This window comes from Hypomesus nipponensis, chromosome 2 (genome assembly GCF_054491055.1).
Source record: "Hypomesus nipponensis isolate SF chromosome 2, ASM5449105v1, whole genome shotgun sequence".
NCBI lineage: Eukaryota > Metazoa > Chordata > Actinopteri > Osmeriformes > Osmeridae > Hypomesus > Hypomesus nipponensis.
This window is the reverse complement of record NC_140362.1, coordinates 21,604,150-21,629,516: the sequence shown is the minus strand read 5'-3', so window position 1 is coordinate 21,629,516 and position 25,367 is coordinate 21,604,150. Positions and strand designations below refer to the sequence as shown.

Sequence of the window (25,367 nt, the reverse complement as noted above, 5' to 3'; positions counted from 1 at the left end):
TGTCTCTCTCTCTCTCTCTCTGCATCCTGTCCTGCTCCCTCCATACCAGGCGTGCTCCGTTGCCCTTGGCGATGCGTTCAGGACGGCGAGCGTTGGTTGACGACCTCTCGTTAGAGAACTCCGATTCAGAAGAGCCCCCCGCCTCCCCAACGCCGTCCTCCGGCCCCCCGGGGACCCCCACGCTGGAGACCCCCACGCCCACCTCAGAGAACAGCCTTGGGCCTCCTCCACCCTACACCCTTAACAACACGGAGTGACACACACACACACACACACACTGAAACACGAATCCCCTGCCCTCCTACAGCCTTAACAGCACTGAATGACAGGTGAAGGAGAGACACACACACACCCACACACACACACACACAAAAGCAAGATTTCTCTTCTGGAGGAGAGGAGAACCAGGACTGATTCGACTGGAGTTCCGCCTGACTGACAGTTACGTACCCCTGTGTTGGAGCTTACATCTCTGGGGAGACATCAACTCCCAGAAACCGGTGCAGAAACGTCCTTTATATCAACATGGCTGTCTGCTCGTCTCATGATGCTGTATCGTGCTTAAATGGCAGAAACAAAATGGCTGCCACACCTCATTGCAGCTCAATCAATGTAAAGCCATGTTTAACTCTATGAGAAGGGTCAGCATTTGTACATTCTACCTGATTCCACATAGGGCTGCCAGAATGGAAATCCATAGTTACATTGTCTCCGTTCCTCAAAGGGTTAAAGACCCTGTATCTGCATGTGTGAGGTGACATTCTGCAAGTCTACTGGTACACACCGGTCACACAGCGTTTAGACCGGTGGCGGTGTGTGTGTTTCTGTGAATCAATCACTTGTTGACTCTCCTACGGTGAGAGAAAACTTCTCTATTTTAATATACTGTACGCTTGAGAGACAAAACTACCTAAATTACCTTGAATTTCAGAATGTTCTCTGTCTCACTGAATTAGAAACCAAACTGTCCAACCCTGTCCTGATCTATGTGTGGAAGACGTATGACTCATCAGACACTACGGAGAGAAACCACCTGCTGGACACCTTGATGTTGTACCAACAGCAACCTCAGCGTGTCCTCTCATGGAAACATACTGACGACAGGCTCCTAGTCATCCTTAAGCTCAGATCTAGGATCAGGATGAGCGGTGTTCTGTTACCCTGTCCCACAGAGGCCCTGACCAGAGATCAGCATCAACAGGGCAGCGTGGTCCTAAACTCCTCCTGCACATTTATACAGTCAGTCTGAAGATTACAATACAATAACTCGTATCCTATTTTCAATATTGCCGGTCATGTGAGTATTCCCTCTAGACTGATACGGTTGCTTGGTTCCTGCAGGATGCAGCTGACGGCGTGTTCCGTCTGACTCTGCGTCCAGGTCTGCAGACGAGTCGAGCTTCTCCAACAGTTAGTGTAGATCGTTAGATTAGATACATAGGCAGTAGTGTACTGGGTCGTTTCTTTAATTACATTCTTAGTATATAGCTTCTTTAACGTATGTACGAGCAGTTGAATTCATGTAATCTAAGCCAACCTAAATACAGAATGAACATAAACACATTAAGTTATTTATTGCTGATATTATTATTTTTTTATTATTATTGACCGGTGATGTGCAGACATTGTTGATTATTATTGATAGTTGTGCGGTTGGCCCTTATCAGATTTTGTTTTTATTGCCATGTAAGTTTAAACAAACTTATGTGGAGGAAGATTAACTATGGTCTGACCCAAGTCTTGTTCTGTGTCTAGAGAACAGCGTTGAGTTTGACCTGGATGATTGTGGAGATTGGCCTGTCTGTCTGTGTTGCTACAGGGTTGAAATGTGAGCTGTGCGACCCCACCGTGGGGGACTCGTGGCTGACTGCTCTGTCATGCTGCTGTGTACTGGAATATATCTACTCCTTTGCTCTGTCACTTGGGCTTGTTTAGTTTGGAATCTGTACTGGGGAAACAAACTGAAATTGAAGTCAGATGACAGTTGTAATTAGCTATGGAGCTTGAAATGACCTTTTTACGCAAAACAGGAACATTTCTGATCGTGGATTTCTTTGAAAATCCAATTCCTCTCATCGTTCTCAACATATCATACATAATTATCTTTTGTTTTTATCGAACAGACATATTGTACATTGTAATATTGTTTTTTATTGATTAACTATGTAAAATATTTATCAAACAAAGCTTTTGTTTTAACCAAACGGTGGGCGTATGGATGAGAAAAGGGATTTAGTTTAGAAAAAACATGTAGAATACAATAGATAAGACAGGAGGGGAGAGGAGAAGTTGAGGACATTTGTCAATTTACCTCTGATCTGTTCTTTAAAAGTTTCAGAAAAATACATTCTGGTTCTTTCTCCCTGTTATTCCTGCATTAGATTGTTCAATGACAATTGAGCACAAGTTAGTCAATTTAACTAATGGTGTAGGAATGTTTTTAGATTTGTCTCACAACGAAAGCTGTGAAGGTTGCCATTTTCAAAATATAAACAGTCATGAGTGAAATGTGGATCACAAACTGATATAAGGAAATGGTTCATTTGAAGTGTCCTGATGTGAAACACTTATTTGCTCAGAGGGATGTCAGTTTTAAAGGTGGTCAATGTGTACTGCTCTGTCTGTAAACATGCCATCTCTCTGAGTCTAGAATAGACACTGCCTTACAAGCCCTCACCTTGTTATGGTCCCCAGTTTCCCTGCATCTCTATTGCATGATTCATGTTTTTGTTAATAATCCAGTATGTAAAGGTGTTTAGTGTGTGGCTGATTGGCGACAGGCTTTCCCAGGCACCTGCCTGGTTCAGCTCCACGTTTGTAGACACAGAAACACAGTGCCCTGTCACATGGGTGTGGGTGTTTATCTGTGGTAGAGAATTTGCCTGCATCAAGACATTACAGGTTCGAATCCCCCCCTCCTAAATGAACACATTGTTATTATGAATGCTAGATGAACATTTTTCTATTGAGCAAAAGTTTAATTTGGGATTTAGAAAAAGACTGGTGGTAAAATGCCAAGTTAACAGTCTTAGTAGTCTCGGTATTCACCACTCGTTACATAAGAGATGATGAAATCATTGGTAATCACCGTGCTCTGGTTCATGATATGGATCTCTCCCTCCCTGGTGGGCTCATCAGAAATGAGGGTGAGACAGCCTGAGGGTGAGACAGCTTGAGGGTGAGACAGTCTGAGGGTGAGACAGTCTGTGGGTGAGACAGCTTGAGGGTGAGACAGCCTGAGGGTGAGACAGCCTGAGGGTGAGACAGCCTGAGGGTGAGCCAGTCTGTGGGTGAGACAGCCTGAGGGTGAGACAGCCTGAGGGTGAGACAGCCTGTGGGTGAGACAGCTTGAGGGTGAGACAGCTTGAGGGTGAGACAGCTTGAGGGTTACCCTTGTTCAAGAGCATCACAAACCTTTTTTAAATGATTCCAGACATAACAGAACGACATTGCCTCTGTATCTTTACAGTAGTTCCTAGGTCCAGCACCACGTTGAGCTCCTATTTGATTTGCCAATGCTTGATTATCTTAGCAGTAGTAACATTTAACTTAATCCGGCCAGGGGTTATTTGGGTTGAGAATGGGTTGAATTTGTGTATGACTACTGAACAACGACATATATTTAGTCCTTTGTGACAGCTTTTTTTTGTCTTTTATGTGTTTTATTTTCCTGAAGGGAATATTTGAAGCGATCTGGGTGAAGGGGTGGTTTTCTAAGTTCCTGGCTACACTGCACTTTATCCGCCACTAGAGGGAGCTACACAGTCAGATCAGCTGTCAGATCAGTGTCAGTCTTAGTACAGTCCTCTTTATTTTATTCAGATGTCAACTAAGAAGATGTTAAGAAAGTAATCATGTAAGTTGTTACTCTGTTTTCACATATGAACATTTAGAAAAAGCAGTCATAAAGCCTGTTGTAAAGATGTGGTGTTCAGGAGATTTACAAGCGGCAGAGACAGCAGACTAATCATAAGGCGGTGTTTTGAAGAAGCAAGACTGGTGCTCTCAAAGGTGTTTTTTTGTGTGTTTCTTTTTGGTTCATGGCTTCTGTAGAACTTGGAACATTTTGGAAATGTGTGGTTTATGAGCCTTTTATGTTTATGATGCTGTAATTATAAAAGACTTCTGATTGGGGTTCATGTTAATATATGTCCTTGGTTTTGATCTCTGTGTGACTCAATTTGTTTGTACTCACAGACACACAACCACTCGCATTCACGTCATCTCAAGAAGATCAACATTTATGCTCACATCGTGTCGATTAATAGACATCATATTATTAGATGTCATTAAACATTTAATGTTTGTTTCTTGGTGTCATTACAGAAGGAACGATGTCTACGTCAACAATACCAACATTGTCAAATGTAAACAAAACACAATTTATAAACGGTTCGGCTGATGCCCCTTTGACCATAACCCCCAAAGCTTTATACAAGATGTCTCAATATACAGTAACTCCACACGGAGGCGTCGATTGAATTTAAACAAAATGTACATTCCCTGACACGTTACCGATAGACCCCCGTGCTACATTTAGTCATTTATCAGACGCTCATATCCAGAGTGACTTACAGTAAATACAGGGACATTCCCCCCGAGGCAAGTAGGGTGAAGTGCTATGCCCAAGGACACAACTTCATTTGGCACGGACGAGAATCGAACCGCCAACCTTCTGATTACTAACCCGATTCCCTAACAAGTCAGCCATCTGACTCCCATACCTCCATGATATCCGGGAACACCCAATCCCCCTCCAGGGGCAGGGTTAACACCTGATTAAGGTTCTGTACGGGAGCAGGAAACGATCTTGCAATACCCCCAAAAGGTGTATAATCCCGATGGCCGTCACCTTTAGTCAAAAAACAGGAACTGTCCTGTTGGGAACACGTGCTTCGAAGTATGCGGGGGTCAGGAACGTCACCATGGTGAGCTCTGAACCTGGACAGCTGGTTTGAGGTGATTTCTAGACGATCAGTCGACCTTGAACATGGCAGCTCTCTCTCTGTGGCCTCCGGCTCCACAGTCAGCAGGAACTGTTCTCTGGAAACGCTGCTGATAAAACTGTTGGTGGCTGAACCCTGAGACTCAAAGCCCTCGTATCCAGGGCCGTATCCAGGGCTGTATCCAGGGCCGTATCCAGGCTCGTACCCACGCTGCCCAGCCTCACAGTCCAGCTGCTCCACACCTGATCTGGGGTTGTCCCCGCTGCTGTGGACCCTCAGTTTCTCCACAAAACTTCCTGGTTGCTCCGTAAAGGTGATGTCATCAATAAGCGCCTTACCAGTTGGGTCCATAGCCTCAACCTGACACCCCAACATGTTTGACAAGGTGACCTGGGTCTCCATGCTGCCTCCAAAGTCCCCGTCACTGAACTCAGACTCCAGCAGGTTCAGCACGTCCAGCCTCTGGTTCTCCACAGGGTCTGACACGCTGTAACTGGAAGGAGAATATGCTGCCAGGTCTGCGATCATCTGAATCCCAAAGTCACAGGAGTCTAAGGACAGAGGGGACAGCGGTGGGGACAGTAGGAGTTGCGGGTCAGTGTCAGCATCCATGTTGGGAGAAGCAGCCCTTGGGTGTTCACCAAGTGGCGGGTTATTTGAGGCAGAGTTGTGTCTACTGGGTTGCATGTCATATTTCTCTCTGACACTTTCGATCCAGCTGCAAAGGCTGTCCTCTAACAGGACCTCAGGGCTTTTATCACTTATGTATCCTGTCTGAAGGACCTCCCCCCATTGGGGAATCTTATCATTTTTCTCTGGACAGTTCAAAGACGTGTACTGACTTTCTTCGTTAATTTTATCTCCCTTTTTTACGATCTGGTGGTATGTTCCGTCATCCAGAGTGTCACCAGTGGCAGTGCTGGAGATGTTGTCGGACTGGTCCACTTGAGCTTTCGGGTTGATTTCACAGCCGTCTCCAGATTCGGTCTGTTTCAGTGCGCTGATGTCAGTTTCTTGCGAGCACAAGGCGAGATCAGCCGCTACAGGTAGAGAAGCCGATACAGGAAAGAGAGAAAGGAGAGATTAGGAATCAAGCCATTTTGTCTTTCTGAAATGTATACATTCATGTTAGAGGATTGTGGACAACACCTTTTGTGGAGGTTCCGTGTGGCAGGTCAGAGGTCACTGGAAGTCCTGGTGGGGAGGCCGGGAAGATGTGCTCCTCTCTTGAAAACAGGGATGAAGAAAGCTGATGGTTGGCTGCTTCTATTTCCGCAAACTTTCTGTTGAAAGAGAACAAGTGCGAAAAGAAAGAAATCTGAAACATTTTGGTATAGACTTTAACTTTCTTTAGATTTGATTAGATTCAACTTTATTGTCACTGTGCAGAGTACAGGTACGAAGCCAATGAAATGTAGTTCGCACCAAAAGTGCAAAAGAACAGCATTTATGTACAGTAATGCGACCAAACGCTGCCTCTCTCACACGTCTACACACCTCTGGATCATGTTTTGTAGGAAACGGCGGTGGTTGACTTGACGTTTGGACGGCCGGTTCTTCCTGGGTTTCTGAAGCGTCCTCATCATGTGACCTGCTGCTGATGTCACAAAGGTGAAGAGGTCTCGACCCCAGGGAGCGCCTCGCTCTATCCCAGGTTCAAAAGCTACGGAGCTGGATGGCCGCATGGCTAGAAGGAGACCAAGGTGGGATCTGAGGAGAGGGGTGGAGAGGGAGAGAGGAACAGGCAGGGGCAGGGGCAGGAGCAGGGGCAGCAATAGAGGTGCAAAGCGTTGAAGCATTAGAGATCTGAGAGGGCTGCGACAACAAAGAACCTGAATTATCGGATCAATCCAGCAGTATCGGCTCCATCAAAAGACACTGTGAGTAATTGACAGAGAAAGCTCATGTGATGACCAGAAGCTTACAGTGATCCACAAATATATGAAACAATTTTGTATCACAGTCATGGAGTGCACTGTAAACACGATAACGCAATAAGCTATTTAAACAATCCCAAACAGGATTTAGAGTATGTACGCTTAACAAATGGAGCCAACAAAGGTTTGGGTTAACAAGTCGCTGTTAACCTAAACAAGCATTGTCAGTCTAACAAAGGGATAATTAAGTATAATCAATGTTTGCAGTACAAAATTAGAAATTAAAAAATTGATCTATAACCATTACGTTCATGCATTTCACAGCATAGGGCTAACCAACAATTATCACTAAAAGATTAATAAAAATTACCATAATTAACCTAAACCTGTGTAATGCTATAAGTAAAAATGTCATACCTGCTTATCTTGAAGCTTGTATCTTTCTCACTCCTCAAAATCTAATAAGGAATCAGACACAGCCTAAGGTACAGACAGACTATATCCAAAGGGGAGGGGTTTTCCTTGTTTGTGTGTGTGTGTGTGTGTGTGTGTGTGTGTGTGTCCGTGTGTGTGTAAATGTGTGTGTGTGTGTGCTCAAGTCCATGTAGTAGCGTAGCTCAGACGTTGCCTTGGTGTTTCGGCTCGAATCCCATTTCTTAAGAAAGGTGCAACACCACAAATTCTGAGAGAGAGGACATAAAGGACGACACTAGATGAGACAGAATAGAGAGAGGCAATTATCTGAGAAGTCAACCGCTTCAGGAAGTGTGCGCACGCGTCTGCATTGTGTGACACACTAAGGGAAGCTTGGTAGGTATTGAGAGACACAAATGTACCAGTTGAGGCTGTTAACAAGCCCTTAATTGATCAACTTAAACTCTGGCCCCAATTAACACATTCTCTGATCTTAGAGTTATGGTGGTTGCTAGCGGCAAATTGCCCTTTATGACTCTGTAAAGGGCCTCCAAAGCAGATCATTTTAATATCTATGGTGGCATGCAGTATGAATAGACTATGCTCATTACAAATATCTGTGTGCATGTGTGTGTTTGTGTGCCCCAAACGACAGGCAGAGATAATTGGACAGATTAGTTGAGTTAGATCAAATCTTAATTTGTATAATCCCTTCAGATATTCACAAATATTAGTCCTGTGATTTATCATTGTTAATTTAATGTATTATTGACGTGTAACCAAAGCAGGGAGGTCTGGTTGTAGGAGTGGCAGCTATTTTTAGTCCTGCAACATGTGTCTTTCAGCATACAGCAGCTCTACTGCTCAGAAGTAGCTCTCTCAGGGACCATTCTTTTTGACAGAGGGACCACAAATTTGTGGTAAGAACAACAATAATCCTTAGACTCTCACATGTAAATAAGAAATGACGTCAGACATTTCTTTTTGTTTTACGTTTTAAGGTATTAGGTCGGCAAAAGAGATAAGTAGATTTGCAAAGAGTTAACACATCTTCATAATACCAACAGAACGCCCCAGTCGTTGTGTAGTCACAAGGCTGTGTCATCTCCTTATGTCAGATACAGGACGTCTACTACGGACCATACTGCCCGGTGTGCAGTTAATGAGGTTTCTCTCTCTCTTCGGGACTTTCTCGTGAATCGTGTGCTTTTCTTCCATCTGGGCTTTTCTCAAATTCCTCCCATGGAGCGAGCTACTGATAGGCTTATCACACCTCCGCTCTGACAGAACTTTGATCTTTTGAGAAGGGACCCCCCCGGCCACGGAATCAGAGTTTAACCCCCCCTCTTGTTTTTGTCCTACCCAACCAATCAGATTTGGAGGCTTCTGAGCTGTAAACAGTCAGCAAGTCAAGCTACATTCTGAGGTAAGTTCAAATGTAGCAACAACGAGTGTGTGTAACTTAAAGTGGCATCATGTTGCTTATCTGAAATGTTTACAATTCCACCTAAACTATCTGTGACATTTATGAGTCATGAGGGTTTGGTGGCCATCCTCTCTCAATCAACGTTTTTGATTTCCTATCTAGGAACCATGAGCAGAGTGTGGGCCTTGTTCAAGGCTTATCCATACATCAGCAACGTGGTGGGATACACAACCCTGTTCACCTCCGCTGACCTCATACAGCAGAGCATGCTGGGAGGGAAATCGAAGAAAGGACACAAAATGGCCTCCGAAGGAACTGAAGGAAACCTGTCTGACGACAGACTAGAGGGGACGCTGGATGCAACATCAAAACTCCCCGAGGATTCAGCACAGCTCAGTGAGGCAGAACTTAGTTCATCGTCTGGTACCGAAACTGTCCCAGCGTTGGCTGGAATTGACTGGTCCCAGACTGCTAGAGTGGCTGTCGTTGGCTTCTGTTTCCATGCCAACTTCAACTACCATTGGCTGAGGGGGCTGGAGAGGATGTTCCCAGGGGGAGGGGCTAAGAAGGTGTCTGGTAAAGTGATACTGGATCAATTGATTGCAGCTCCCGCGACCATAAGTGCTTTTTTCATAGGTATGTTTTTAGAACTTCCTCACGAGTGATGCATATTCCTCTTTTGGAAAAAAATAATAATTAGAAAAACGTTCCCTGTATGTGTGTCTCCAGGTCTTAGTGTTTTGGAACAGAAAGACGACCCATTTGAAGACTGGAGGCAGAAGTTTAGGACTTCATACATGGTGTGAGAAAAGTAGCACTGTAGGACGAGTTAAGACTGTCTACCCCCATATATTCATGTTGGATTGAAGAGCATAAATGTCCCTTTTTCACGGACTCTCTCTCTCTTTCTCTGTTTGTCTATTTATTTGCCAGGCTGGGGTTGTCTACTGGTCCGCAATGCAGGTATGTGAAGACACTATGAATAATCAGAATGACACACATAAACACTCTCTCACGCAACACACACAATCATTTTATTATGATGAAGGCACTGAGCAGTTGTGTGTATTTCTACCCTCAGGCAGTGAACTTCTCTCTGGTGCCCCCTGTGGCCAGAACAGTGTTTGTGGGTGGCATTACCCTGGTGTGGACGGTGTTCCTCTGCCACTTCAGACAACAGTGAGACCACGGGATGGTTCTCATCACAGTCATATATTCCATCATTTCCCATATAAATAAATATAATTTATGTGTGTTTTGCTGTCTGAATATATATATGTTTATTATTATTGAACGTCTGGTAAACAATCATCATATATATTTTTGTATTCAGAAATATAACTCACTAATCTGATACAAGTCATTTTCAAATATCCGCTTCTGAAACTACTCCCAAAAGATCTGGTATAATAAATAAATAAATAAAAATCCAACGTCTCAGCATCAAAGACCAAACTGTTGTTTTTATAATTTTATGTTTTTGCCTCAGAAACTCACTACACGGGTAAATATAATTTATCATTTTATAATTAGTTTCTTGAGCCTAATGAAATATGAAGAGTGAGGTATTTAGTTTTATACCAGAGCCAAAAAACAAGCACACGCGTCGCGTGACAGACAGGAAGTACGCGCAAAAGAACCAATGAAATCTCATTCACCTCGGAGAAAACATTATCGCGAGACCGAAGTACTTCCTTTTCCCTTTTCACTCTGAGTCCAAGATGGTAGGTACAGCTATTGAATTTTTGTAAACCTACTGGATGAGTTATCCAAGTCCATCCCCAATCGTACAGTTTCACCATATAGCAGTTTCTTCCATAATACCTTAAGTAGTCTGTAATGAATGAAATCCTGGGGTTATATAGTTATATGTACTTGTTTACGCATATGTTCGATGTATGCTAGCTTCCAGCATCGGGTGTCTTGCGCACCGCTACAAGTGCCTGGCAGTCGAGTGCATGCTTCTAATTTACAGACGCACTATTCAAAACGTTGGGCACAGATTGTTGTGTCTGTTGTTGTTGCGAGTGTATAGTTAAATATGTGTACTAGAATTAATGTATTCTGAAGGTGTAGTGATCAACGCCTTGGTCTAGCTAGGTACTAGCTTGTAGCTAATGAAATGGCCGTCACTGCAAACGTGTGAATTGAACCGGCCCATGCTACAAGTTTCTGTTTACTACAACAAATGTGAGTGACAATCTTTAGGGTCGGTGGAGCTAGTGATTAAAGTTAAGTTTTTGGCCGTACCAGCGAGCCTATCATGCTGTAAAACTATCTAGGCTGTGATTAGTTGGCCTGTATTTAGTCCGACAGACTCTGACATTAGTAGACCAGCGCCGCGTGAATTTGGTTGTCGGTTGCACAATAGTAATAATCTTAAGATCTGGATCTATACAAATCATGTCAGTGATGTTAAATTGAGTGTATCAGGTTGATTTTTGTGTCTGACGTAAAACGCTTATCACCATCACAGGGAGTCGACATCAGACACAACAAGGACCGCAAGGTGCACAGGAAGGAGCCTAAGAGCGAGGACATCTACCTGAGGCTCCTGGTTAAGGTGAGTCTGAAATGGCACCTTATCTATAATTGTTTATAGTTACCTTTTTTCCCCTCGTAACTGTAGAGTATGTATCTTGTCAAGAGAGTTTAGAGATGTAGCTGCAGGGTTGTTTGATTTTGGGGGGTAAACTCTACTTTCCATAAACTCTAACTTGAACTGCCATAACACTTGGGTATGCCTCCTGCGCGTGTTAATAAGGATGTGCCCCCCTCAGCTGTACAGGTTCCTGGCCCGTCGCTGCAACGCTCCCTTCAACAAGGTGATCCTCAGAAGGCTCTTCATGAGCAGGACCAACAGGCCTCCCATCTCCGTGTCTCGCCTGGTGGGTACTTGGAGGAGCTTGTGGGTCTCTAAACTACCACACGGGCTGAGGATCCCTCCACCTTAGGTCTGAAGCTGTCTTTTGCACGCCGTTTGTCCGTCGCTTTACGTTCTGTGACTTGTTTTCTCTCCAGATCCGCAAGATGAAGATGCCCGGTCGTGAGAACAGAACCGCCGTTGTCGTGGGAACGATCACCGATGATGTCAGGATTCAGGACATCCCCAAGCTTAAGGTAAAATACTTGAGGTCCAGTTTCTGTCATACAGAATAAATGATGATTGAGTGCTGGTGTGTGGGGAAATGTGTGCTTTCCATGTCACCTCACATCAGGATTAGATCTGGCATTGAAGTTCTAGGGCTTAATTGAGACATTGTGTTCTGGTGCGATGAAGTTAAATCTGTATTTGTAAAAATGTTGGCAAGCAAGTTGTCATCGTAACAGTTTTAAGATTTCAAATCGTAACATTTTAGCCGCAGATGATGAGGTTTGTTGCAACAGCTATTACAATAGAAGGGAGTGGAAGTATTTGCAAATCAGTTATTCCGAAAAGTAGAGCCTACTGTGCACTGTGTACTTAGAGTAATCCACGTTTTCAAGAATGCTGGGACACATAATGGGCCTGCATCAGAACTCCCAGGATGCTTCACAGATGTGTTGTGCTTGATTGTACTGCACTTGCACTGACTTGAGTTCCAACATCCAAATCCATAATCAAACATAGAGGAGTAGTGTGATTCAGGTGGTGTCGTACCTGAGGTGTGGAGCAGTGAGACTCAGTACTCTGGTCTTGTGATTCAGGTGGTGTGGAGCAGTGAGACTCAGTACTCTGGTCTTGTGATTCAGGTGGTGTGGAGCAGTGAGACTCAGTACTCTGGTCTTGTGATTCAGGTGGTGTGGAGCAGTGAGACTCAGTACTCTGGTCTTGTGATTCAGGTGGTGTGGAGCAGTGAGACTCAGTACTCAGGTCTTGTGTTTCAGGTGTGCGCTCTGAAGGTGACTGATGGGGCTCGTCGCAGGATCCTGAAGGCCGGAGGTCAGGTCATGACCTTTGACCAGCTAGCTCTGGCTGCACCCAAAGGCCAGGGCACCGTCCTGCTGTCAGGTGAGCTTCCTGCAGTCCTGTCTAAACTCACCTGCAGTAGGAAGGTTATGGTGAGCTTCCTGCAGTCCTGTCTAAACTCACCTGCAGTAGGAAGGTTATGGTAAAGACCAGTCGAAAGGGGAGCGAGTCAGGGTTTTTTTCCTTATATGTATATGGCGTTCCCTGTGTGCTATGTTGCAAGTGTGGTAAATACTACATGCTACAACAATACAAAAATGTGTCCTTTAGATGTTTGTCCGCATGGTCCATGACATATTTTAGGGTCATGGCTGTGGTCTGTGATATGGCTGGTCATGTCCTGTGTAGGTAGAATTGAAACAGTGGATGGGGGCATTTAAGTGTTTGTTAAGCTATTTTGGATGATTGGAACTTGGGTGGATAACATTTGTTTAGCTAATGTTGGCAAAGTTTTCTGAAGACTGACTGCTATTCTCTGCCCTCAGGACCTCGTAAGGGAAGAGAGGTCTACAGGCACTTTGGAAAAGCCCCCGGAACTCCCCACAGCCACACCAAGTGAGTGTTAGGTTTCTGACCAATAGGAGCAGCTCCTTTTCATTGTTCTGCAACTACCAAGAGAACTTTTTCTAATGAAATGGATGCCTGTTGGATGCCTGTTGGATGCCTGTTGGATGCCTGTTGGATGCCTGTTGGATGCCTGTTGGATGCCTGTTGGATGCCTGTTGGATGCCTGTTGGATGCCTGTTGGATGCCTGTTCTGTATTTAATGGCCTGGGGAATGGGAAAGTTTCTCCTTGTAGTCCATTAGAAATGAAAGATCCTGTTTTTTTCCTCCTGTGTATTCACATGAAGCTATTCATGACTGTTTGTCCTGGCATCTTGCTGAACCTAATTGGCTGTCCTGTGTGCTATTCATGCTGTAACTATTTTTTATCTTTTTCTTAGACCGTACATCCGCTCCAAGGGCAGGAAGTTTGAGCGTGCCCGTGGGCGCAGAGCCAGCCGTGGATACAAGAACTAAAGTGTCCGTCTTTTTTGTTTTCCTTGCAATCTGATGCAAATAAAGATTGACGATACAAAATGAATTATTCATGTGTGCTGTGTACTTTTCAATGTAGAACTTGTCTCGGTATGGTTATAAACATATATATATTAAATATATATATATATGTGTTTATGTATATATAAATATAATCAGTCTCTATATCTATCCATATTCCATGTAGGTTGAAGAGAACTATTGGGCACTTAAATGTTTATTCCAGTTATGAGAATAATCAAAAATACTATGGAAAAACAAAACATTTTTCGACCGGGAAATGGTGTTGGTATGTATAAATGCAGCGGACGCAGTGTTCTGTCATTTGTTTTCAGATTCTGTAATCGGAATGTTATGATCGTTCATTACATATACATAAGAAGGGCCGAGTTCTAGTAGCGCTGTTAATTGATTTGATATTTTCATGGTTGGTCCAAAACGATCCCTTATCGACATTGGACTTCGTTCCTGTCACTCAAGTGGCCGTGCCCCCCTCCAACGTCACTCATTCCGTTCTTCAGACTCACTTCCTGGATAACCACAGCTTTTCATCAGTTCAGAACAGCGACTCCACAACGTCGCAGGGGGAGCCAAAATGAGGTAATATGTTAAGGTTTTCCGTCTTTTGTTGTGTTAGCTAACGTTAAGTTAAGACAGCTATCGACAGAACTGCCGTTTGAATGTCGATAATTTAAGCGAAACTAACTTAACCACACACGTAGTCTACCTTGTTTGCTGCTTGTGAATTGCTTGAGCACTCGTTTCAAGCAGCGCACTGTCAACGGCGGTGAATTGACAATCATCTTCAGTTGTTGTCATCTTTGTAGCTTGCTAGCCTAGCGATGCAGCAGCACTTGGATCACCAGGTAGTTAACGATACAGCAAAGCTGTCTTGGTAAAGCGGCAACTACTTCAGTCTAAACGAATAATAGGCTAGATAGTGCTAGTGGGCTGCCTACACATTGTAACATTTCTAGCGTGGATATTATATTTTTGTGACTTGTAACCAGTATCTAGCTAGTGAAATGTTGGCTGGACTACTGTATGTAGATAGCTAGCTAACGTAGCTACTAGCTAGCTTAAAGTGGTCATGAAACGCCAAGAAGTTTCGCTACTGTAATGCTTTGTTAGTGCCGGGTACACCTAGTGAGCAAAGAAACTTGGAAACGTTAAACCTGAAAGGTTATGGAAATAGGTAGTTTTACAGTAACAATAACCAAGGCATGGGGATTATATTACATTGGTCTGAAATCACTCAGCACATTCATTGTGTTTGACAGAATTGGCTAACTCGCTGCTGGTGGTGGGTTTGTCTGGTGGGTGTCCCCACCCAGCATTTCAAGGACGTAAAGTGTACAGCCAACAATAATCACGGGTTCATTTTAATCAGATCTGGGCATCTGTCAGATATAGATTTGGTCTCCGTTATCTTGTATACGAGGTCTCATTTGACCTATTCTTATCAAAACACCTGAGTTTTATTGGTCATCGGTTTTATTGGTCTTCTGGCCAGAGGTAGGTATGATTGAGACCTTATAAAAAGTCAATTCGCTTTTATTTTATTTTTTTATTAGGTTGTTCTAAATTGTCTTATACAATACCCATTCCAGGACCAGAAATCTGTTTTGTCTCTGTTCAACATTGCACAAATGGTTAAATAGGCCAAATCATTCAGACTCACTTGAATGAAGGCCACCCATTGTTAAAACAAAAGTTCAATCATGTTCTCATTTCACAGCAAAGTCTCTAAATGAAAATGCCTACGTGAGTTTTTAATGATGATGGCCCAATGTATGATTCTGAGTCAGTGTTGGTTTGACCATAATGGCGTGACTAACTTCAGAGAATACTGGATATGGTGGCTCTTGTTTGCATCACCCAACCATCACCACATCTCCCTACAGTCACGAGTGCACTGCCCTACTTGCACTTCTCCAAATGGCAACTGAGCCACTCACCTTTTTAGAACAATAAAACTTGTGGGTATTAATAGACAGGCAGTGTGAGACGGCTGCATCCTCGGTAGGGTGGGTTTGGTCCAGTCTTGAGCGCAGGCTAAACTTTTATTTCACAGAAAAAGGATTGGGGATCCGCAAACAATATCAGCTTTGTAATAAAAGCTCCTTCTGCCAACTCTGATAGGCAGGTAGGATTGTATTTGGAAGAAGGGGTTAATGTTTTATGAACTTAAACTTAAACTGGAGGCTGCTGTTTTAAAGTGAGTGGATTATTGATCGGCGATTTTTCTCCATGTCTTCTCTCTCCAGGTATAGGCCTACATGTCTTTGGGAAGGAACACAAAGCGTGACCCTTGAACACAAGGACTTTACTATGACATAACACAACAATCCTCCACTTCGTGTTTTTTTTTTTTGTGATTTGTGTTTGTTTGTTTGTGTCTATTTGCATACTGCTTTCTGTTTTATTGTCTTGCGCATGAATTATGATTTAGGTTTTCTTTCATATGGATACATTTTCCTCATCTCTTTGGCATAGCAACCCCTCAATCGTAAATTCTCCAGACCTCTAAAGCAAATAAATGCTTTTTCATGTATGTCTCTGCCAAGTCTAGCACTTTTGACATTGTTTCTGCATTAATACAAATTTAAAGAGCACATATTATGCAATATTCCACAGATTTATTATGTTAAAGCCTCCTTGCAAGAGCAAGGTGTGTTCATGTCTAAATTGCATTGTTTGTATTTAAATGTTTATGTACTTTAGTTTGCCCCGAGTAGCTGAATACAAAAAGCTGCACATTTATCTACACTATGATTTGTAACTATAATTTAAGCATATCATTTATTTCTATTTTTTATATCAGTTCATTTTAAATACGTGTGAGAGATTTGTTTAGTTCAGAAAACAAATTAACTGGAAAAAGTTGTTGCTGTACTTTAAGAAGTGCTGTCCGTCCTTCGTTTGAAGATTGATAATGATGACTGAATCTGGAAGCGCCCTTTTGCACAGATTAAACTGACTTTGTGGACAGATAGGAGTTTTATACCTCAGAGTGACTTGCTGAGCAGGAAGACTGTCATCCATCAGGTCTGCTTGTAAGAGTGACGCGCTCACAAGAGTACAGGTCTCCAGTCTTGTGTCTCAGTCAAAGAAATCGTCGACTGATGCTCTAGAGAGGACAAACGATTCCGAGAAGATATCAGGGATTGTGTCAACAGAACTGACTTTCTTGTGCAATCTGGATTTCCCAAAAAATTTCCTTTTTTTATTTTTTATTTACTGTTTCGTTGAAAAGTGATCTGTGTCTGTATCACTGTCAACAGGCTTGTTCTACCCGCCGTGTCAGTAGTTGTATGAACTCTGAGTAAACATGCGTTCCCCAGACCCGGCCACTCCATCCCTGGCTGAGGCCCTCCTTCATGGCCAGTTTGGGGGCTGGGGGAACAGCAGCAGCAACAGCACCAGCTGCCCTAACAGCCCTGGTGGTCCAGGGGGCCTCTCGCCCTCTCCATCCCCCACAACGGCCTCCGCTTCCAGCTACGCCCTGACCCTAACCCACACCCACATCCACGTCCAGCGTCTGGCCCCCAAGCCGGGCAAGGAGGCCCGTCTCCTGCTCCCCCTGTCAGAGCTGGCGGGGTGCAGCTGCCCCCGTTCCCCAGCCCCCCCCCTCCTGGTGCTGTACTGGTACCCCCCGGGGAGGCGGAGGAAAGGGGTGTCGCGGAGGCGCCAGGTGAGGGCGTACCTGGCTGAGAGCAGGGTGGATGCAGAGAGGTGGTCGGCTGCCATCCAGTGTCTCCTGAGAGGTGTGAACGTCAGCGCAGAAACGGGTGAGTCAGTTTGGGGATTAGGTTCTTTTAAAAAGGGATAAAGTCCCTTATTTTCTTTGTCTTACTCCTTTGACGATTCCGGTCGTCACTGTCGGAACTTTAATTCAGCATTCATAAACATTTAATATCAAGGTGGCCTATTGACAGTGTTTATTGGGATTTTTGTTGCATGGCACACTCATTTATTGTCTGTGGGACACTTCACAGAAATTGATTTCCCTTGACATCCTTGAATGATCTCAAAACAATATTCTGCTACAGTATTTTGCTACAGGTGTTTTGTTGACATCAAATAAATTGAAGGGATGCCTTGGCAAAATCCATTGTCCATAAAGAGGTTTTATAGATGTGTTGTTAAAAGTTTGAGAAACATTAATTTAAAATCTCCATAAATTTAAGGGATTATTTTTGTGACTGGAGTCCTAATTGTCATAGTGAGCCTGATGACTTATCTTTAGCTGTTTAGTTGCTTTAATATAGATATTGCTGTTTCTGTTGCTTTAACTTATTAATGTTGGGCTGGGCTGTAGAGAATAATCAGGTTCCATTTGACTGAACGTATCTTGTGTGTGTTTGTGCTGTCTGCGGAGTATATACATATTTATCTCTTTAACCCTCTACTGTCTCTTTCCTGCACCCTTATCTGTCCTGCACACACATGGGTCTGTATCATTTGGTGTTAAATGTAGAGACCACAAGGGTGGGTCCTATCCAGCGCCTACCCTCCCCTCCTCTCCCACAGGACACCCTCCACCCCCCTCGCCCTCCGCCTACCCTCCCTCCCCTATTGCCCTGCGCCCAGTCTGCCAGCCTCGCCACGCTCAATGTTTACCCACTGTCTGTGTCTCGCTGTCATTCACACGCTCTCCCTCCCTGACTCTCCTCTCCGCATCTCAAGCTGTCTGTTTGGTTCTCCTTCTCCATATCAGCCTCCTTCCTGTCCCCTCCTCTCTCTGCCCTCCCAGTCTCACCCTGCCCTTCCTGTCCTCCGCTCTCTCTCGGTCCCCTCACCAGGACACCCCCGTCTCCCCCTGGTGTGTCTTCTTCCTCCCCCTTTCTCCTCTCATCGATCTTTGTCTCCCCTCTCACCTCCAGAACTTTCTCATTTTAGATTCTCTCCCTCTCTGTCTTCATCTCTTTCGCCACTCTTGCCTAATCTTTCATCATCAGTCCTCGGTGTCGCCCTCCCACCGTGTCGCGTTGGGTTAGACATTAGGCCAGTTAGGAGAGGAGCCGGTTTTGCTGCTTCCTATGACACATAGAGGAGCAGTTGTCCTGTAGTGCTGCTCTGTGGTATAGCTGACTCCTGACATTCTGCAGAAGACAATCGATTCAGATTCTAGGATTCCTTCTTTGCTTCCTGTTTTTTTCCTGCTGTTTGTATTGGGTGCAGTTATTTTGTACAGTTTTATTTAGATCACTTCCTTGTTATTTATTATTCAGCCTTGTAGATTGTGTTATAGAAAACAGTATTTGTGTTGTGATGAACGTCTTTGGAGGTCTTAAGTTCTGACTCGATCCTCCATCTGCAGAATTCTCCAAAACCCTGCTCCCCCGTCCTCGCCGGTTGCTGCTATTGGTCAACCCTTTCAGTGGGCGGGGCCAGGCCATGCAGTGGTGTCAGACACACATCCTCCCCATGATCAGAGAGGCCAACATCAGCTACAACCTGATCCAGACAGGTAAGACACAACAACACTCACACACATGATCCGGAGCTAAGCAGTCCAGCCACAGCCTGACTGTCTTCTGTCTGTCTCCTGACTGTCTCCTGACTGTCTCCTGTCTGTCTCCTGTCTGTCTCCTGTCTGTCTCCTGTCTGTCTCCTGACTGTCTCCTGTCCTCCAGAGCGGAGGAACCATGCCAGGGAGCTCATCAGAGAGGTCTCTCTTCCAGAGTGGGACGGCATCATCATTGTCTCTGGAGATGGACTGCTGCATGAGGTTTGTGTGTGTGGTGATCGGTGGGTGGGTGTTGGTGTGTATGGGTCTATACCTCTGTGTGTGTGTATGGGTGTCTGACGGTGTCTCGTGGTGCTGTGTTGCCCAGGTGGTAAACGGTCTCATGGAGCGTCCAGACTGGGAACAAGCAATAAAGACTCCTGTGGGGATTCTGCCCTGTGGCTCTGGAAACGCCCTGGCTGGATCCATCAACCACAACGCTGGGTAAACACACACACACACACACACACACACATACATACATACATACATACATACATACATAGACCTGCTCAGCGCCAAGCCTGAGTCAAAGGCTGAAGTTAATCCATTTTTAGGTTTGTCTGGGTGAAATCATTTCTCTCACTCTCGATACATGTCTCAGGGCTGATCTAAATAAACACCTGTGACCCGCAATGTGGACTTCAGCGTTCAAGTCTGAAGTTGCTTCCCATTATCAAGGCCAACCTTTAGACTTTAACCTCTTCACTTCCCCTGGCTCTCTCTTATCACCGCCTCATAGCTATCGGCGGTTATGTCAAATCGTTATCATTGACAGTGCTAGGCCTTTTCCTTTTGTTTGCCTCCTGCTATCTCTCCTTTTCCCCTGCCATTGTCTCCCCCTCTCCTGGCGTGGGGCACTTCAGCCTGGCCAGAGGCCGGTTAACAGCGGTGTCTCTGTGTGTGTGTGTGTCTGTGTGTGTGTGTGTCTGTGTGTGTGTGTGTCTCTGGCCCTTGGTTGCCTGTCTGCACAGATCACTCTTTATCTCTGCACCATATTGACCAGGCACGTTTTGTTACAGCCTGTTCTATCTCTCACTCTCCCCCTCTCTCTCTCTTTCCTCCTCTCTCTATCTGTCTCTCTCCCCCCTTTCTCTCTTTCCTCCTCTCTCTATCTGTCTCTCTCCCCCCTTTCTCTCTTTCCTCCTCTATCTGTCTCTCCCCCCCCCTCTGTCCTTTCACAGTTGTGCTGTTTGTGCCCTCTGTGACTCTTGCCATTTCCATATTGGGGCTTACGCAATATGCAAATCAGAATACAGAAGAGTGCTCTTTGAGATCCAGAACGTTCACCTGTATCTACCCAGGTGTTCCGGGTGGTCTGATGATGTGTTCACCGTCGCTTCTCTCTCCCTCTCTCAGCTATGACATGTGCCTTCGAGAGACGCTCCTCCTAAACTGCTGCTTCCTCCTCTGCCGAGGCGACATTCAACCCATGGACCTGGTCTCCGTGACGACGAGCCCCGTTCTCTCCCAGAACGGCCGCCCGTCGCCTCCCAGGCGGCTCTTCTCCTTCCTCTCTGTGGCCTGGGGCTTCGTGTCCGACGTGGACATCGAGAGCGAGAGGTGCGTTCGTTTTGCCTCTCTGATCATACTCATGCCCCTCTCTGCTGCGTAGATCAGCGGTCACTAAAAACCTGCCACTGTTGTTAAATCAAACCACCGCGGTCCTCTCCTCTTAACCCCTCTGTCCTCGTTCCAGGTATCGGGGTTTGGGTTCGGCACGGTTCACGCTGGGCACCCTGGTGCGCCTCGCCTCCCTGCGCTCCTACAAGGGCCGGCTGTCCTACCTGCCCCCCTCTGTCATCACCCCCTCCCCGGACACCACCCCAACGCCACCCCGACGGCCGCTGTCCCGCAGCATCACCGAGGGCCTGGACGGCTTCTGCCGCACCCCCATCCACCGCACCTGCTCCGACATGGGCATCAGCGAGCAGAGGAGCCTCCGGAGGGGTGACGGAGAGAGGGAGCGCGAGGCGGAGAGGCAGCAGGAGAGGGAGAGGAGGAGGGAGAGGGCCCGGGGCGGAGGAACCGGCGTGGTGAGGGCGAGCAGTCTAGCGGAGGACCGGGAGAGAGAGAGGGAGGGCGAGGTGGGGATGTCCGCAGAGGAGGACAGGTCCGGGGCGAGTTCTGAGTCGACTGAAAGGGACGAGTGCAGCATGGGAACAGAGGATGACTCCGAAGGGAACGGGGATGATGAGGGAAGAAGGGGAGGGAGGGTGAAGCGGGATCCAAGCGAGATGGACGAGGAAGGGCCAGGGAAAGACGGAGGAGGCAGTGGGGGCTCTGTGGAGGAGGAGGGGATGGTGGAGGCTAGAGACCTGGGAGAGAGCTACGGGGTGGATGTCGGGAGAGAGGCAGATGAAGAGGCAGAGGGCTGCTTCTCCTACCCAGACAACCTCCAGGAAACCAGGAAGACCCTGAGGAAAAACTCTGCCCCCTCCAGCCAGATAGCCAATGCCCTGTTCAGCCAGCCGATGAGCCAGGAAGCAGACCCACAGGGTGGGATGTCATACGAGCAAGATGAGCTGGATCTGAACGGGACGTTCTTCCATAGAGACCCCTACCCCTTAGACGTGGCCCGCGAGCGAGCTCTCACCATCTCCTCTCCCTTCCGACACTCGCCCTTCTCCTTCAAGCCCAAAACCCTGGACCAGAACCAGAACGCATCTCGACCCAGACCCCTCTCCTTGCTCCATCACCCACACTCCAACTCGCTACCCCCTAAACTCCCCTCGCTCTCCCTCTCCCTGTCCCCCACCCCTCCTTCCTCCCCCTCCTGTGCCTCCCCCCACTCTTCCTCCTACCTTGCCCCTCGTCCCAATACCCCCAACTCCACATCTACCTCCCCCTCTCTCCGTAACCCATCATCATCCTTCACCTTTGACCTGACTGAGCCGGCTGGAGCCCTGAAGAACCGTCCCCCCGTCCTCCTCCCCTTCAACCCCCCTAGAGATGACCTCCTGCCCCCCCTAGACCAGCCCCTCCCTACCCGAGACTGGGTCACCATCGAGGGGGACTTTGTCCTCGTCCTGGCCATCTACCAGACCCATCTGGGGGCCGACCTCCACGCGGCCCCCCAGGCTAGCTTCGATGACGGGCTGATCCACCTGACGTTTGTGCGGGCAGGCATCTCCAGAGCCACCCTGCTCAGGCTGTTCTTCGCCATGGAGAGAGGCTCCCACCTGTCTCTGAGCTCTCCCTACGTGAGTCACGTGCCAGCCAGGGCCTTCAGGCTGCAGCCCCTGTCCTCCAGGGGGACGCTCACCGTGGATGGGGAGCTGGTGCCCTACGGACCCCTACAAGCGCAGGTCAGTAGTGCAGAGGAACCAGGGCCAGTCCTGGGCGCAGTATCAGGATTCCTAATCACCTTCTTATGGACATTAAGGCCATAGGTTATTACCCTGCTGATAAAGAGGAGGGAAGAACAAATGAGTACGAGATTAGATGTGAGTGAAAGGTGCCAGAGGCTGCAGTATCACGGGGTGAAGGTGATAAAAGCGGTATGCGATATGAGCGTGAACAGGATGGCCCAAACTGTGGTTTCAGTGGGTGTTAAGTAAGAGGGGGGTGGTGGTGGTGGTGGGGGGGTGTTCTGGTTTTATGCTGTTGTGTGCACTCTGGCAAAGGGCAGATTAAAAGATTGTATTCTTTCTAATCTAAATCCTTATTCTTTCTCAACTAGTCATTCAAATTTTCGCCGTAGATTAATGTTTTGTTTGTTGTTGTGTGTTTGTACTCTGTCCCACATCTATGTTGTCAATGGTATCATAGTAATCACTTCATGAAGTTGCGCACGGTTCATTAATGTATTTTTGTTTGTGTCTCCGACCTCCTCAGGTCCACCCCTCCATGGCTCGTCTCATCGTCGGGGACTCTGGAGTGAAGATTACCAAATTCTGAGCTGCCATTGGTTGAGCTGATCAACTGATACGGCGCTCTCTCCAGAATGACGTCATCTCTAAATCCATCTACGTTCAGACGGAAAAAGTGGAGAAAAAAAAATCAGAGACACATAGCTGGAATTGCGGAAGCTGTTTTTCCTTTAGTGAAAGGGATCCCCTGTCAAGCTGCTTGTCGCGCAGGGCGCTCGTTGGACGGATTAATGGAGAATTTAAAAACTGATGCAAATCGCACCTCGTTGCACAGCTGTTGGATTACACTCAGTTTACCCTGAGAGGCGTGAAAACGGCAACGGAATTATAAGAGGGAAAAACTCAAACACAGGACCGCGTTGTCTGGGAGTGTGTTTCTGCTGACGGTGTTTCTGCTGACGGTGTTTCTCCTGACGGTGTTTCTCCTGACGGTGTTTGAGTGAGAAGTAGATGTTCTAGTGAGAGATGCCCGACCTGACCTTGCCTTATACAGTGAAGACACGGAGCTGAAATGTTCTAGAAAACTTTCAGACAGCTACCTTTGTTCAAATGAGGTAGAATGCCCTCCCCGCCCCCACCCCCACCTCCTTCAATGTACAAACCTCCATCCCTGGAATGCCTTATCCAGCATTGGACTTAAAAGTGCAACTGTTGTGACTTTGCTCTTTCTTACGTAAAAACCTGAATCTCTTAGTCAGCATATCTCCGTCCACGGATTATAATAGGGACAGTCGAGCTTCACGCACCTAGGGCCAATAGGGACAGTCTGCTCTAAAACACCTTCACACACCTAGGTGCAGGTCTAGGATGTTAGTCAGTACTTGTGTATGTATATATTAAATTCAAGCTGGCAGAGGATGTTAATCTATAGCAAAAGTCACAGACTACTACATATAGACATGCCACTTATGTTCAAAACTATGAAAAACACGGGTATACCAGTGATTGGAACAATGGGACTGTTGACCAGTGACCATCGGGGCATAAATAGCATTTGCCTGTATTTTTATTTTCTTTGTGAAAGGATGCATGAGGACAATGATGCTAGCAAAAAGTGATGTTTTAACACAGTAAACACAAGATTGCCTGAGCAAAGCAAGTTTTGCAGTCAGTGGATATGAGGTTTGAACAGTTCCTCGTCTTTTGACATCACATACGTACTACTTTATGCTGGTTTCTTCTTTTCGAAAAGTTCACTTCCACTCAAGTAAACTGCCTTGAAAATATAATCAGTACTTTCTACCTTACCTTGATTGTAACAAATTCGGAAAACTTGTTTTAAGGGGTGTATTTGTGGATCAGATGGGTAATGTTCTGTTGCAGAGCAAAATATCAGAACAAGCTGTGTTTGGGATTGGGTTTTAGCATTTAAGTCTGAACATAAACACTAAAAAGAAACCGATTAGGTAATTTTACAAGCAAACAGGAACTTTCCACCTGCTTTAGATATAATCCTAAATGGACCACTTTAACATGGATCATTGATAACCTTTAGGTTGTGTGCAATGTTGTGCCTCCCTACACAAAAGGAATGGCTGTCCAAATTGGAATTGTGCTAAATTGTGTTCCTACCTACCTTTTATATTTACGGTCCAAAGATTTTCAATTGTAGTCAGAAATGTATTCATAATTAGCATGTATTAATACGGTCTTCCCTGTAGTCCTTTCAGTACCTGTGACAGTGGTATGGATTTGCCGTGTCTCAAAGTCGAGATCTTCAACCCACTGATTTTAGCTTGGTAACACCCACGTTACACTATCCATCGTGGGCCATAGATGGTAGAGTTTACAAGCAGCCTTTAACATAGCAGGCTAACAGATTTAGGAATATATTTCATGCATCTTTCAACGTCCTATGGGAAAAAGAATGACAAGAGCGATGGTTAAACTAGGGAATTATGGTTCTGGACTGGCATCAATTCAATATGAAATGTTACAAAAAATTTTTTTTATTAAATTACTCTCTATTTTATTCATGTATGACAATTGAAACCTGGTAGGCTGCTTGGTGTCTATGGCCAGAGTTTGGACCACAATGTTTTTGAGAAATTTGAAATGACAATGTTGCGGTTTGACCCCTTAATTGATCATGCCAGTTTGAAGCTTTGTCTAGTTTATTCTGCCTGGAATACAAATTGTATTACTAAAATTGACATATATAATATACATATAAATATATATATAATGTACAGTTCATAGTTATATTTGTTTTCCAATGTTTTGTTTTCTCTTTTGAAAGAATAAATTTTACTTGGAAAGTTCAGGTTTTACTTTTATTTTGTACTTTTTTTTAAGAAGCTACATATAGACATTTGGAGGGGAAAACAGCTTT

The 25,367-nt window shown here is 45.6% G+C and overlaps 4 protein-coding genes across 5 annotated transcripts in view; all 4 read left to right on the top strand.

The window, feature by feature from the left end:
- myh14 (myosin, heavy chain 14, non-muscle) overlaps window positions 1-4,164 on the top strand; it is a 34,168-nt gene extending 30,004 nt beyond the window's left edge. Inside the window, exon 46 of the mRNA XM_084668892.1 lies at window positions 50-4,164. Coding sequence (XP_084525018.1) covers window positions 50-257 — 208 coding nt within the window. The 3' untranslated portion in view covers window positions 258-4,164. The remainder of the gene's footprint in view (window positions 1-49) is intronic.
- Window positions 4,165-8,107: 3,943 nt separating this feature from the next.
- LOC146301603 (mpv17-like protein) lies at window positions 8,108-9,919 on the top strand. Of its 2 annotated transcripts, XM_084668907.1 has the most exons (6): window positions 8,108-8,157; window positions 8,612-8,663; window positions 8,826-9,299; window positions 9,393-9,463; window positions 9,597-9,626; window positions 9,745-9,919. In XM_084668907.1, the coding sequence occupies exons 3-6, from the start codon at window positions 8,831-8,833 to the stop codon at window positions 9,844-9,846; spliced, it is 672 nt and encodes a 223-aa protein (XP_084525033.1). In that variant the 5' UTR covers window positions 8,108-8,157; window positions 8,612-8,663; window positions 8,826-8,830; the 3' UTR covers window positions 9,847-9,919. The 2 variants fall into 2 exon arrangements, with proteins under 2 accessions (XP_084525033.1, XP_084525034.1); XM_084668908.1 differs by having other exon boundaries at window positions 8,114-8,663.
- Window positions 9,920-10,296: 377 nt separating this feature from the next.
- Window positions 10,297-13,697, top strand: rpl18 (ribosomal protein L18). Its single transcript, XM_084668912.1, has 7 exons — window positions 10,297-10,387; window positions 11,140-11,226; window positions 11,444-11,551; window positions 11,685-11,783; window positions 12,531-12,654; window positions 13,098-13,167; window positions 13,558-13,697. The coding sequence occupies exons 1-7, from the start codon at window positions 10,385-10,387 to the stop codon at window positions 13,631-13,633; spliced, it is 567 nt and encodes a 188-aa protein (XP_084525038.1). The 5' UTR covers window positions 10,297-10,384; the 3' UTR covers window positions 13,634-13,697.
- Window positions 13,698-14,159: 462 nt separating this feature from the next.
- Window positions 14,160-25,296, top strand: sphk2 (sphingosine kinase 2). The gene is made up of 8 exons (XM_084668897.1): window positions 14,160-14,251; window positions 15,919-17,442; window positions 18,975-19,124; window positions 19,291-19,385; window positions 19,492-19,607; window positions 20,523-20,726; window positions 20,863-22,471; window positions 23,001-25,296. The coding sequence occupies exons 2-8, from the start codon at window positions 16,983-16,985 to the stop codon at window positions 23,061-23,063; spliced, it is 2,697 nt and encodes an 898-aa protein (XP_084525023.1). The 5' UTR covers window positions 14,160-14,251; window positions 15,919-16,982; the 3' UTR covers window positions 23,064-25,296.
- The last annotated feature ends 71 nt before the right edge of the window (window positions 25,297-25,367 follow it).